At 45.3% G+C, this 14,576-nt stretch overlaps 4 protein-coding genes across 4 annotated transcripts; 2 read left to right on the top strand and 2 right to left on the bottom strand.

Annotated features, from left to right (window-relative positions):
* The first annotated feature begins 850 nt into the window (after nt 1-850).
* F4822DRAFT_269310 (uncharacterized protein) lies at nt 851-2,837 on the top strand. The gene is made up of 2 exons (XM_051454685.1): nt 851-1,339; nt 1,398-2,837. Exons 1-2 carry the CDS (start codon nt 1,108-1,110, stop codon nt 2,675-2,677), a joined length of 1,512 nt encoding a protein of 503 aa, XP_051314881.1. The 5' UTR covers nt 851-1,107; the 3' UTR covers nt 2,678-2,837.
* Nucleotides 2,838-3,765: 928 nt separating this feature from the next.
* On the bottom strand, nt 3,766-5,698 carry F4822DRAFT_269301 (ASST-domain-containing protein). Its single transcript, XM_051454684.1, has 3 exons — nt 5,479-5,698; nt 4,630-5,362; nt 3,766-4,577 (listed from the first exon to the last, which is right to left on the bottom strand). The coding sequence occupies exons 1-3, from the start codon at nt 5,592-5,594 to the stop codon at nt 3,888-3,890; spliced, it is 1,539 nt and encodes a 512-aa protein (XP_051314880.1). The 5' UTR covers nt 5,595-5,698; the 3' UTR covers nt 3,766-3,887.
* Nucleotides 5,699-9,828: 4,130 nt separating this feature from the next.
* Nucleotides 9,829-11,106, top strand: F4822DRAFT_404952 (uncharacterized protein). The gene is made up of 2 exons (XM_051458255.1): nt 9,829-10,059; nt 10,121-11,106. Exons 1-2 carry the CDS (start codon nt 9,915-9,917, stop codon nt 10,390-10,392), a joined length of 417 nt encoding a protein of 138 aa, XP_051314879.1. The 5' UTR covers nt 9,829-9,914; the 3' UTR covers nt 10,393-11,106.
* Nucleotides 11,107-12,867: 1,761 nt separating this feature from the next.
* Nucleotides 12,868-14,529, bottom strand: F4822DRAFT_404951 (UbiA prenyltransferase family-domain-containing protein). The gene has a single exon (XM_051458254.1). The coding sequence runs from the start codon at nt 14,035-14,037 to the stop codon at nt 13,009-13,011; it is 1,029 nt and encodes a 342-aa protein (XP_051314878.1). The 5' UTR covers nt 14,038-14,529; the 3' UTR covers nt 12,868-13,008.
* Nucleotides 14,530-14,576: the final 47 nt, after the last annotated feature.

Below are 14,576 nucleotides of genomic sequence, written 5' to 3'. Positions count from 1 at the left end.
TAACGTGACTCAATAGCATTGTGTTATTGCTTTATGTTATTCAGCAACCCCGAGCACCCGGAAGGGCTCTAGCAATCGCCTTTAATAAAAAGTAAGGGGTAAGTATATTGCACTCGGGCCTTACTTCCTATTCCTATTCCTATTCTACATATTCTATATAGGTGTCTGATAGCATTCTAGGTATAATCGCCGCAAGCAGTTTGCGGCGCCTAATGTTATAAGACCCATATGTTTGATATTAAATCAACTCTCCACATGTTCGATGTTTACTAGCATTGGGATACGATTATATAATAAACGATTCGACCCATAACTACGTCCAACCCACACCTAATACTGACAAGGTATGTTCTATCAACTATCGTTCTAGTGTAGTAAGTTATAGGCCTCCCCCCCAGCTTCCGATGACTAGACTCGCTCTGAGGTCGGGTACACACCCTTGATAGGGCTGGGCATGTTAATTGTCCCAGTAAACCACCACCTAGACCCTCACCCGGTTCTTTACAATGTGCCGATGTGGCGTGCAGATATCCACAGATATGCTGCGTTGCGTTGCCTCGCAGTTGACGGTTCCTGAGTCCAGGAAGCTCCATCTCCACAACGACACCCACGACAAGCTACCTACCCACGCAAATTCCCCTAGTGAGGGTACAAACAACCTCCGCCGCCCAGTCACGGTCATTCCAGATCACCTTTGAGGCGATATGGACTGGGATAATCCTAGAAGATTTCCAAATATGGTAACTCGTAAGCGAAAGTATACAAGACTTGATAGCTTGGTTGGACCCATTGACGTTGAAACTGGGGATGCACGTAACGCCCATCTAGGCTCGGGGGTTCTGCCATGTAGGAGCAGGTTGTCGACGATCTCTCAGATATCAAGCGAGTACATCGTTCGATGGGCTGCTGATGAGTAAGGTAGGGTCGGGCATATCATGCCTCATAGTCACTTACACACTACACACCCACACACCTATCCCATGAGTACATATATCGCTTCCCGTCTCTCTCTATCCATTCTCTCGATTTCTAGATTCCCTGTGCCAACCAATCCACAAGGACAACGACCAAAAGATCACAGAAAGACATCCATATTCTCTTTTCACCATGACTATCGGCCACTCTGAAAAGGGACAGGCGGGTGTCTTCCACCAGGAGGATCTGACACCGGTCTCGATTGCTACGACGGCTTTGCCCTCACCGGGTCCGTCTACGGGGACAACTACCCCGTCGATACACTCCGTCGGCAAGGGTGGTGACGAGAAGCAAGTTGAGAGAGTCACCGAACGTGCAATCCTCCCGGACCAACTTGGGAATGAGTTGAGCCGGCAAGTCCGCCGTGGGTCTTCCCTTCTATCTTACCTTCTATATGTAACACAGTACTAACATCACATTAGACAAATATGCCTCCTCATACAGGAAAATATTTGGAGTTATCTTCGCCGCTAATTTAGCCGTCTTCGTCGCCTTGATGGCGATTTATAAGGGCAGCCCTAATTCGCGAGACGTCGGTAGTGCCGCGTCCGCAAATCTTATGGTCAGCATTTTATTCCGTCAAGAAGAATTCGTCAACCTCTGGTATGAAATCTTTACTTGCGTCCCCCACTCCTGGCCTATCTACATCCGAAAACGCCTTGCAAAGGTCTTCCACTATGGTGGCTGTCACAGTGGTGCGGGTACTGCCGCCGTGGTGTGGTATATCCTATACACAATATTGGCTACAAAGGAGTGGATTGACGAACCCGTCACCGATGAGTTGGTGAACATGATTACCAGCTGGGTCTTAGTCTCGATGTTCGCGATCATCTTGACATCGGCCCACCCAGACCTCCGCCGAAGGTTCCACGACTACTTTGAGGCTTTCCACCGTTTCGCTGGTTGGACAGCTCTTACTACATTCTGGATCCACAACATCTTCTCCGCTAGAGTCACTGCTAGACAGTGGGACGCCTCTCTTGGCTACGTTCTAATTCACTCACCTAACTTTTGGTGCATTTGCATCTCGACCACCTGCACCATCGCCTCTTGGTCTCGTCTGCGCCACCGAACCGTGTACCCTGAGAAGCTGAGTGACCACGCCACCCGTCTTCATTTCAAGTACAGGGGTATGGCTCCTTTCTACGGTCTAAAGATTAGCGACAAGCCCATGACTGAGTGGCACGCTTTCGCCACTATTCCCGACATTGACCCAGAATCTGGAAAGATTAATGGTTTTAGTGTCGTCGTCAGTAACGCTGGTGACTGGACTAAGAAGCAAATCATGACGCCCCAAGAACGAAAGCTATGGGTCCGTGGCGCTCCTCTACACGGTCTTCTCTACACCTCAAAGCTCTTCCGACGGATAGTAGTGGTCGCTACTGGATCTGGTATCGGACCCTGCTTATCACTCCTTTTCGCTGATGTCACACCCCGTCGTGTATTCTGGAGTACCCGAGAGCCTGTCGCGACTTACGGCCCGCAAGTTGTGGCGGAGGTCAAGCGAGCTGACCCCAACGCTGTCATCTGGAACACCCATGAAAGAGGATACCCCGACATCGTCCGCGAGGTATACCAACTTGTCCACGAAGCTGACGCTGAGGCTGTCTTCATCATCTCAAACCCCAAGGTGACGGAGAAGGTTGTCTACGGCATGACTACACGTGGTGTCCCAGCATATGGTGCCATCTTCGACTCGTGAGCGACTGAAATGACTATACGAATAACCTGGAATGAATGATCGTTAATACCGGTAAGTCCCGCCGAAGTCGCAAAAGGCACTTGGGTGGGCGAAATCATCATGGTGGTGTTGTACGAAGAAAGTATTAAGTTGGTGTTCATTACGTGGGATCCCCAGCCCGAGGAGTGGCATTATCGACGAGAAGTTGAGCTATAAGGTTGAGCGAGTAGCAGAGCCGCTCCTGTAACTTTTCTCTTCACGACGCTCTTTTTCATAACCACACCCTGTTTATCTTTTCTCTTTATTTCTAACCTCTGCAGGATATGATGGAAGCTTCACGATGAAACTGTACATAGATTATTGGATATGCGAAATGCTGCTTCTCAGGTTGGACATAAGATATCAAACCAGGTATCAAAAGCTTAGATTAGAATTTAGATCCCACCACGTAACGAACCACCATGAATTCAATCTTTACCTTCTGGTAGCTGGCTTCTTTTGGCATTTCCTAGTGCGTTCAACCACTGCACACCTAGGTAAGCGCCCCGGTAGGGCTCTAGACTGAATTCGCTTGGCATCAAAACCAAAAGTGACGATATGTCGTAAAGTATCGTAAACTTCAAATCGGCGTGGCCGATTCCGAATACGAATTCCAAATATTGGAAAAGACCGAATTGCCAAGTATCGATTTTGACTATAATCCCTTTACGGCCGTCTAGAATTTTACTACGGATGACGTAGTTTGTATAGTAAACCCCAGCGTTACCTATTGCCTTGTTGGGTATTACCGAGAAGGTGGTGCAAGATATAACACTGGTGGTCGGGTGGGAATAACAGCCCCTTCGGTCCCCATATGCAGAAGCGAATGTTACGACGGCTTCCATGCAGTGGAAACGGTAACCTGCTATGGAGCCTCGACTTCCTTGGCTATGGTCTGGACTTACAGGTTGTAGTGAATAATCTTGAATAGGTACCTTGACGGCAAACACCTTATTCTTCGGACGGGTACTTAATCGAGATCCATATAGTCGCAATTTTGCCTTCTCTACTTAGGTACTTGAGTAGGTAGGTAGGTACTTATCTTATATACATGATTTCAATGAGAATGTGTTTGGAATATCTATTGCTCCCTTGCTGCACAATATACAAGATTATTGCCGTAAGTTCGATCAAATGATGCGTTTTTTGAGGACTTGTTCCATGGTTAGCCGGCGAAGCTTCCCCCTTTTACTCAGCACCCGCTCTGAGTAGACACGATTGGCGACGCGGCAGTCGTCATACCCAGCCCTTGCGCCTGAACTTGTATTTGGGGGGCTTGCCCTGGTATGGTTATTCTGGTCTCGAATCCGGTTTTTTCTACCTCAGCAGCAACAGTTAAAGTAGAATTATTATCTCCTGTCAAAACCTTCCATGATCTATGCTCTGTCGCGCCAAGCCAACTCATATAGACGGTGGTTTCGTTGTTCGCTTTATCGACACAAGCAAAAGCGCTCGGCGACGTCTTCGGTCGACCAATCCATGGGAGACGATACCCACGGTAGGAAAATACGAGATTATCTCCAGGTCCAAACTGAGCAGTCATCACAACTGAACCGTCTGCGTCATACTCCCGAATCTTAGGCGTAGATCCGTAACCCATGATGACGTGACCGTCTTCTAGCTGTTGTACGTTCCCCTGAGAAAATGCGTATATTGGGTCTTCTGGGTCGACGTATTGCTGGTCCAGAGTAGCCCTCATGGTGTCGGTGTCTAAGGTCATTAATACGCCCTTAGTTTGACTTACACCCGATATGACTTCGGAATTGGCGTTGTCAAAGAAACTAATTTGAAGAATATTTTCATTTTCGTATCGGATCCTAGCATCATGCTGGTAAGAGAAAGACAGCTGAGTATCAAGCTCGAAGTCGCCTCCTGTTCGACCCTTTGATATGTCAGTCTAAAGTCCGTAGCTGGAAGCTTTCGATTGTTCTCACGTTCAGGGTCCACTCCACCGTTCCATTTTTAGAAATCCTGAAAATAGAACCGTAGTTTCTCGAGGAAATCAAATATGACCCATCTTCGAATTTGTCTACTGAATTGATGTGGAAGTAACCATATGGAATTGACTGGTTCCTCCCGAAATCTTCCAGCGGATAGGATTGAAGGACATCCGAGATCGGGATCTGATCAGCATGGCCCAGAACACTCCATTTGAACAGTACTTCACTTGTCTTGACGTCTAGTTCATAGAATAAACAGTCGGTCACCCAACCGTCCTCAGGGCCTCCAACGGAGCTTAAATTGTACTTAGTAACGTTGTATGCTGTAACTAGGATGGTATCTTGTGCCGTAATTCGAGATTCGTGTAAGTCGAGGTAAGAGATGAGCAAGTTGGGATCGAGATCTGATATGGTCACAAAATTCTCTTCCTCTGCGGTCAAGGAAACATTGTATATGCTTGTATAAGAGTCGTCGAGAATTTGAATGATGCCATGACCCCATCCCCAGGGCTCTGCCAAAGAAATTCCATTGAAGAACGTCAATACTGGTTTCCCCTCGAATATCTGCGCCCTGAAGTCGGCATAGTCTCCGATAGGACTTTGCCAGACGAGTTCATTGTCGTCCGACATAATGAACAAGCCATACTGGTGCGCGTATTGGCCATTTTGGTCGAAGAAAAGATACCCGGGGGACGTTGGGCCGTATTTTGTTATGTTTAGGGATGAGCTGCATAGCGAATAGTAAGTGACTACATTCTTAGAGGGGTCGGATCATCGGGGATTATCCAGGAGCTCCCGATTGTCGATTGGATGAATTGTTGAGAGAAATTAAAAACTACTTACGGTTCCGCGGAAGAGGATTTATATGTTTGCCATGGCCATGTGTTGTTTTGTGCCGAAGCCAGCAAAGCTTGAAGGGATAATGCTAATAAACACGCGCGATGGTGTGATACTTGCATCTTGGCTAATGACGATTTCCCCGTGGGAATTGGCCTCGAAGCAATGCGAACAATTTGCGGCCTCTCAAGTGCAATACTACGCTATATAAGATACAGGTGCTATATTTCTCAGATAGTTCCTAGTCTCAATTCTCAATGTGGATGACGCTTGTGATCCGATAGCAGTAATGATAGACACGACCCTTACCATAGGCACCTAGCTAACGCTATAGTAAATACGGGCTTCTACATGGGTTATTCCGGGAAACCATCCCTGAGACCGGATTCCATGCCCGCGAAGAGCTACAAGATGAAGTCTTCTCCGTTTAAGGTAGCATACCCTAGAGAAAATGAGTAGTTTTATGCGATGGACTAACGTTTTCATTGGGAAGAAAATTCGCGAGCGTTGGTGGGAGTAATAGGAATATCAATCTCGGCCGTACATCACATGGAGATGCTGGGTATCCGGGAGAGTCACAACGACAGGATCTAATCAGCGGATCTGATAAGATTAATGAAGATCAAGAGCCAATTATCGGTTTGCTGCGAGAGATTAGCGTCGGACTTGTTTCTGTCCTTGGCATACCTTACAAGCATGGCCTTTATTAGCAGAGATATGTTTACGTGTCGGATTCGTTTACCTGATATTCAACTCACACAATTACTTAATTGTTACGAGACGATTAACGCGATAAAACGAAAGATGTGAAGACGGCATCTTGCGAAATTGAGTGGGTGTGTTGATGTTACAAGAATGGCACGAGCGCTGAGACCGCCCACAATACCCAGGGGTAATAGCGTGCAAATGCAAGGGATATTTTTACCTGAAATTACTAACAAAAACGCGACTCATTTCAGACATCCGTTATCACTTTCCTCATCGTCAGATAGCTTTAACTAACTGCTATCAATTCTCGTATGCGCGACTAAGTCGACTCGGTTGGTGACGTTGATAATACCCGACCTTGCCCTATCCGAAGGTTCTCCTACTGAGATTTCAACGGTTTGGAATGAATCTCCACTAGAGTCAAAAACTTTGTCGATATCCCAATTCTCGCTGAGACTCTTGCATTTAGTAGCCTTTCTAGACGCTCCTGGACGATGAACGAGTCGTTGATATAGTGGGCGATATGTATGGATCGACGCAGCGAGGATGCAACTGACGTTTATTAGTAGGTAACGAACTTCCCACACATGTTACCAGTAGACTAACTATTTGCACTAGGTGCTTGTCGGTTGCGTAGATGATATGTTTTCCTATCCCATAGCGAGCTGTCACACCCAAACAAACATCGAAAAACAATAAAAAATACCTATTTCAAAAGGCAAATATAAGCATTCGGATGGCCGCCGAGCTGCAATGTTATGTGGTAAACGTACCCAGGCTACTGTGAGTACCTAGACCAATCACTCCAATTCGGACGTCCGTCGGAAACTAGACGGCGAGAGATAAAACGTAGGGCCAAGAATACAATAGAAGCGACGCCACATATTGATGCGCACGCAATTATATCGGGCGCCATGTCGTCATCAGGGTGGGCGGCCATGTAAGCCATTTTATCATCTGTCGGAAGGGGAGGCATAGTGATAGGTTGTGTTCTAGCATCTCTAGACCTGCGACTGGTGATTTGTTTTCCATCACCAATCTTTTATTTTGATGCCGCAAAACTACCTACCTAGGTACCTATTTACAACATGATAGGATGGTAGAATTGCCCCGCTTACGTTTCTACGTGGTACAGCTACTTAAGAAATTCCGCTCGGGGTACCACAACATGGATTTTGGCCTTAAGCTGAGCTCTATCTTCCAGCCGTGCTGTACGCCTCCTGGATAAGTTAGGCTGTATATCCCTGAAGCTAGGTACACGAGGTCCCTCTCCGGGGACCGGTGTAAGGTCTGGGTTTTTTAAGCAGATTTCAATCGCCTAGTTAACCTGTGCCACCATAGCAGATCCTTCGTTCTTAGCCCCCTAGCCATGAGAGTTGTACGTTTTATGATGGATCAATGAATTAAACCGTTTGTCCGAACGATATATTTGCCATTTACCATAATAGTCATTGTTGTTATATTTTTTAACATCTGAACGGCGTAGGTACAGGCCCCGTGCCACTTTTAGCATTCTGGGGGTCTCTTTCTATGCCTTTACAAGGCTAGTTTACCATAACAGCGAGGACGCTAAAGATCTATTTTAGGCCTCTATTCCACGGGCCACTGCTAGTTCCTGTACCAATTCCCTACGCCATCGCCGCTCGGAGGTATGTTATACACGTTCCTCACACCATTCAGCTGTAGGTAGGATTACTACCCAGTTACACTCCCCAACCGCAGCCTCAACATGCGATCCAGCTCGGTAGACCCGTCCGCCTGTATAACTCCCTCGTCCATATCCCGGAGCAACTTGTCGATGTATTCTCCTGCTGCTGATAGGTGAAGGATATGCGCAATAGCACGATGGACGGCCAGGAGTCGAGGCGATGGGGGGTCAATTGTTCGGGTTTTGGTAAGATAGAGTGTCCGGTTAACAGGTAGGTTTAGATCAGCGGAGATATAAGAAGGGAGCAGTGAGTCGATCCGGTAGGTATGTGGCGCTTCATCTGGAACGGGTTCAAAGAAAATGTCGAAGTTGCCAAAGAGATTACGATATTTCTGGGTAAGGGTCATGGCGTTGTATGGCCGATCGATATCGGCGCCTTCGATGAGATGCGCAACTCCTTTATCAAACATGTTAAGGATTGCGAGCGCCGCTTGCTTCGAAGGGTCCTGAACAAATGTCAGCTGGGAGATCAATGCTCGTACGGATAATAACCTTAGTTAGCGAATGCGGAATTATATGGGCTACTTCCAGAACTTCAAATGAAGCTTCGCTAAGTAAAATTTTATCATCATCTCGAGCATCATTGCCTTTACTGCGGAAGCGGCTACGCGCTTCATCTAGGTCAAATTTTCGGGTCATCACACAACGATGGCGGTTGCGCACAAGACAATCACCCCGCAGAGCGGACACTCGGGCTGACGTTCCTACGAACGATGCTGTTCCTTGTATCTCCCCGAATGCGGATCGTAAAGTCGGGGTGGGCTGTGGCGTCTTTTTGGTAGAAGTTTTTACTAGGGAACGTTAGTAAAGAAGTAGGCATTTCATATATAGAGCCTTACAAGGCAAAAAGGAGTTATCTAGCAGATAATTCGCGAAGTTAGAGAACATCGGGCGAAGCTCCTCGAAGTTAATGCTTTGATGATCGTCGTCCATGGTGAGTGCCATGGCCTAGAAAAAGGCCCGTAACAAGTTATCGCGAGATTCTTCGAACAGCGCATACTCGTATGTGAGCTAGACGAGTAGGGGGCGTTCATAGGGGCCGCTATGGCTGTTGTTACTGCTGGTCTTGAAATACTCGATGATACGATAAAACGTGTGCTTGGCGACGGTGCGCTGTTCTGGTTCTAGGGGCGGCTCTGCCGAAAAATTGATGACGTCTTCGAGGGACGACCGGTGGCGTTGAAGTGGTGATGCCATCTTGTTTTACGTCGGAAACTGGGAGAGTAGAAAAGATGAGAACGAAAGGTGATGATGTACTACTGTACCTAGCCTAGGTAGGTAGTAGAAAAAGCTGGAGCAATGGATGTTGTATTTTTTAGGAGTAAAGGTGTAAAAGCTGTAGTAGGGTGCAGGGTTTAAATACTTGATACAGTGTGCCGATAACGGTGGAGAATTGTACCTTCCCATCTGGTGTTGGGTAAGGGTAGTTACCAAGGTAGGGAATCATACATGTACCGTAACTTCCCTGCGAAAGCTAAGATTATTATCAAGTACGTACCTAGGTATGTATATATTCCTACCTAAGAGATGGGCAGGTACAGCTCATTACCGTTATCGGCGCACTGTATTAAGTATTAAAACCCTAAAAAATACAACATCCTTTACTCCCACTTTTCTTTGGGTACCTATGGGGTACCTACCTGGGTACATATATATGTATGTAGGTACATACGCGGCACATGTGTGCAGTTTCTTAAAACTTTAACATAACCTAAGGTTGGAACCTTTGTATGTACCTATTTAGATACCTAGCACGGCACCTACCTATGTATGTACATACGTAGGTAAGGTAGGCAGGACATAAGGTACATAATGTAGGAGATTTACACATGTAGATACGTACTTGCAGAATTACGTTACAGCACACATGCAGCTTGCATCCAAAATTAAATATTGGGGCTTGTAAAGCTAACAATCTCCAGCTGAACCTAACCTATCTAGGCAATTCCCAATTCCCAATTCTCTTAACAGCATCACGTCGCGTCGCGTTGTTCAAACGTATCCTATCCCTTGTTCTCTACCTGTCATGGACCGGTCAGAAATCATAAGAAACAATCCTATAGGCGAGGGCCTTGAGGCTTTCCTTACCTCGTTCGCGCGCTTGTGCGAGACAAAAGAAATCACTTGGGGAGGAGAAGTCCCTGACCAGCTTGACCAGCTTGGTGATGAAGGTAGGACGAATGGGATGGATGATTATTGTTGTGAGGAGTACTTTTACTTACTAATGGACAGACGTGCGAGACCTTGTGTACGAGCTTTTGTCGGCCCTCTGGAACCTCCGTACCTCCCGACAATTGCCTTCTTCGACTGGTCATGGTAGTCTTCGAACCGACTTTCTAGACCTTGAAGCTTCATTCGAGAGAGAAGGCTTCGACTACAAATGCGTTAAACCTTTATTAAAAGCGGTTGTCGCTAAGAAATCTAATGAGGAGATCTGGGATCAAGTTTACCACATTCTTGTCCCATCTACCCCTCTATTTCGGCCCATCCTCTCAAACCTCTAACAAACATTATGGCTACACAATACAAGCAGCTTTGCCAATTCCTCCAAACATTGAAAATATATGGATGCCATCCTCAAAAAAGAATTGGATACTATATATATTAGGCTCCATAGCTTTCACCAATCATATTTTAGGTCTATACCTGGTCTTCAAGCAGTGTCCAAGGCCACCTTCACGGAATGCTCTCAAGGCAGCAACCCATTTTTTACCGATCACTAGATTGGGTGGCCACCAAAGGCTAAAAAGAAAGATATTCTAAGATGGTTCCAAGATATTATCCCACCATCCTACAACCACTCCAGCACAAAGACTGATTATATAGCCTAACAGCTTTCTCTGGGGCTCAACAACGGGACATAAGCTGGATATAGGTTTTATAAACAACTCCAAGGCCAATAATATTAAGTATAGCTGATCCAAGTTCTTTGTACCAGGTGAATTAAAGAGTAACCCAAACGCCAATAAGTTTAAAACATGGCTTAATATCAGGAGATATGCGAAAAAAGTACTCAAAGCCCAGGATACTTAGCAATTTGTCATGGCTTGTATTCTTTATGGGCCGTTTATAAGGATATGGGTATTTGATTGATTAGGGGGAATTGCATTTAGGTGATTTGATATTAATAAAGATGTTTTTTATTTGTGTTGATGATGTTTGGATTTCTTTGGATGCATGAGGAACAGTTAGGATTTGATCCTGTAATTATTATATTAGGTAATAAATCATATATCGAAATTTCTTGGAATGGTTCACTTAAGTAAATTATTTTAAATGGTATTATACAGTACGCACCTTATATTACCGGCCGGGTAATGATTTGTTGGAAAGTTTATAGTGAGGTAGATCCATATATTTCATTTGTGATTAAGGATTTCTGGTAGTATATAGAACACGAAAAAAAGGCTTATTACTTTAGGAGGCAACTAAAAAGGGTGTAAAGTACATTGCACGGCATTATTATCATTATATTGTCGAGGTATATAACATTATTGATGACGTACGGGGCAATGTTTGAAAGGGGCTGGATATTATAATAGCAGAAAACTATTGCCCAGAACGTTCAGCAACCTTACACACAGCCATGGCCCCGGCCTTAGCTGTGTCGAATTCGCGAGAAGGCTATAGTATTGCTGAGAATCGAAAGCGACTAGCCAGCCAAACTGACATAGTTCCCCCGCCGCCAAAGATGCGATCTTATCTGGTCTCTCTGAGTAAAGCGGAAAGTAATCTGACAAATCAAGTTTATCATCGCGTTATTATTCGCGACTACGGGAAGCCTATATGTTGCGCTAGCTCTCTCATAGCACTACTAGCTACACTAGAAAAGTGCATTGAAAGGCATAAGTTACTCCACGAAGCTGGTATTCTCCACCGCAATATTTTAATTAATAATTTTATGATTAATAAAGATAACAAGGATCTTTTTTGGCTGGCATTTTTAATTAACCTAGACCTTGTTATCAATGTATAGCGAAATGGCGTTTCAGATACAAAGGGAAAAACAGGAACGAAGGCTTTTATGGCGATAGGGATGCTCTTAAACGAACAGCATTTTTTTACCCATGACCTGGAATCTTTCTTCTGGGTATTGTTTTGGATATATGTGTATTACGATAGTCCAGGGAAGGGTAAGGTCGTCCCTGAGTTTGACAAATGGAACTACGTTGGCATGCATGAACTAGCGACGTTGAAGATAGGTACTACATCAGCGGAGCCGTTCTTCGTCGGCACGCTGGAGACGTATTGTAAGCCATACTATAGCCCATTGATACCTTGGCTCAGTAAGCTGCGAGGGGTTTTGTTTGATAGGGGGACGGGATGGAATCGGACATTGTATTCCCGCATGCAGGAAGTCCTTCGCGAAGCTCAGAGCGATGACAGGGTGCAAAACAACTAACTGTCCATTACCTATCACGATACATTATCATGATGAGGATCTCAGACTCGCATGATGCACGGATGTCAAGGTATCACGCGGGTCGGTCGGCCGAATACTCGTGCTCCACACCTGTAACACGATGAGAAGGTTACGGACCATACCTATCTGCTATGATAAATAACTAAAGCCCTCAGTTATAAAACGTTCTTAAGAATAGTTACAGTTGTCGACTTATAACCATATATCTAAGTACCTACCTAGGTAAGGTAATTAATGCGAATAAATAAGCGTAGAGTAACTCGAGGGACATGGAAGATATGGTACTACATCGCAAAGGTCTTATATATGCCTAGGCTATGGATTTATTCACAACCTAATTTGGAGGTTCAATTACTCTGGAAAATACCTGGTAACTCCTATTCAGATTCCTCGCTGTAGCTACCTATCTACCCTACGTAAGTACCTAGGTACGTTTGCTACTAGGCATCCGAACCTACCTAACCACGTACGGAAGAATCGTAAGACAAAATAAACGGTAGACATGATGGTAGCTTTAGTCAATGTTATGCTTTAGCGTATCTAATTATGTGTATTGGTTTATATTTATATTCCATAAATCTAATGCAGAGAATCTCTTAGAGTCAACGAACTACCTATTATATGGAAAGCCCCCACCCACATAATTATATCTCCGATGGGAGATTCCACCTCCTAGCGTACTTGCTTCCATTATGGCCTAACAAAATACGCAAACAATTATGTGCAAGGGCTGAATGTATAGAGTAATAGTCCAGAAACACCACCACTTCCAGGATTTAGTATCCTCTGTAGGGGTTCGGTGGGAGATGACGTTGAGAATAACGATAGCCCCAGGAATTCCCGAAGTAAGATATCCTAAAGGACCAACCCCCCAAAAGAAGGGGCAGACGAACGACCAGAGACAAATGAAAACCACGATAGAAGTTCGTGAAACTATATCCCCCAGTGCAAGAGCCAAGGTCTTCCGGCCCCGGGTCCGGTCACCTTCCTGGTCTTTAAGATCTTGGATCTGCATGGTCGTCAAGATAACCGCGCTGATGATAGCGGCCCACATGACCCCTTTAGGGTTGATCTGTCCTTTTTGGCCTATGGCGATCTCCAAAGAAGCTGTGTTAAATAAACCATAAGCAACTGAGATGAGAGGGTCCCTAATGAGTTCATCTCCGCCTCTAATGTCGTTGTATAGCCATGTTATAATTAAAATAAAGACGCCTTGTCTCCAGACCCCTAGGGCATAGTTGAAAAGCAAAGCTAAGGGAATGGTAACTAGCATCGCCCTGCGAGCCTGCTCCATCGTAATCTTGCCTGTAACTATAGGTCGCCATGGCTTATTGATCTTGTCCTCCTGTAGAGACTCGGGGGATCGTTGGTTGGCGAGGTCGAAGTTGAGCACGTTGCACCAATTGAACAGCACGACGAGGGGAGCTCGTGCTAGAATATCTACCGCAGATGGATGCATCCCATTAGTGAGGAATGGGGAAGCTAAAGCTCCTAGAATCCCGAATGAAGTGTTGGGAATAACAAAAGTAGTGAAGTTGCTCTCGGTAAAGTCCCAAATAAGACGAAGGGCGAGAGTTATTGAGGACGCTAGTGATAGAAGAGCCAGGAGAATCCTCTTTACGGATTTGATAGACGTATCTCCTAAATCTCTTGTCGTGGCTTGGCAGACCTCTCTTTCAAGGATTGCAGGTTCAACCTTCGTCTCGGCGGATTTGTTCTGGAACATGGTTGAGGTATGTTCAATAGTTCAACTATTCGTAAATTAGAGTATCTCATTGCCTTAGAAGTTGTTAACACGATAGAGATACTTACTGATCGGGGGACCTGGTCTTTTTAAGTTAGTGATATTTTTCAAAGGAAACTATACCACCTCGTCGATTAGGTGTTTAGGAGATACCTTGGGTGTGCAACCCCACCTAACGACCACCACTCCGTTCGTGATTGGCCTTATTCATGAAGGCTTTTAGCCTCGTGTCCTACATCTGCTGTACACACAGTAGGATTTCGTTAATGTACACTGGTAGGTAGGTACAAGCCTTCGGCGGATAATGCACCTAAACTACGTAGGAGCCATAAGCATGAGTTGAAATGATTGCCTATAGATTACTCCATCAATACCAACGTGTAGGAACAGCTTACCTAGGTAACGTTGGTAAACTTACTTGCATTTTCGATAAACATGACGAGTGTGCTTACGCATCGCGGTATACCTCTTAATCCCAATGGCAGTAACAGTGGACGTAATCATAAATCTGTTAATATAGT

Source organism: Hypoxylon trugodes, assembly GCF_022578975.1.
Source record: "Hypoxylon trugodes strain CBS 135444 unplaced genomic scaffold F4822scaffold_5, whole genome shotgun sequence".
NCBI lineage: Eukaryota > Fungi > Ascomycota > Sordariomycetes > Xylariales > Hypoxylaceae > Hypoxylon > Hypoxylon trugodes.
This window is presented reverse-complemented; position numbering and strand designations above follow the sequence as displayed.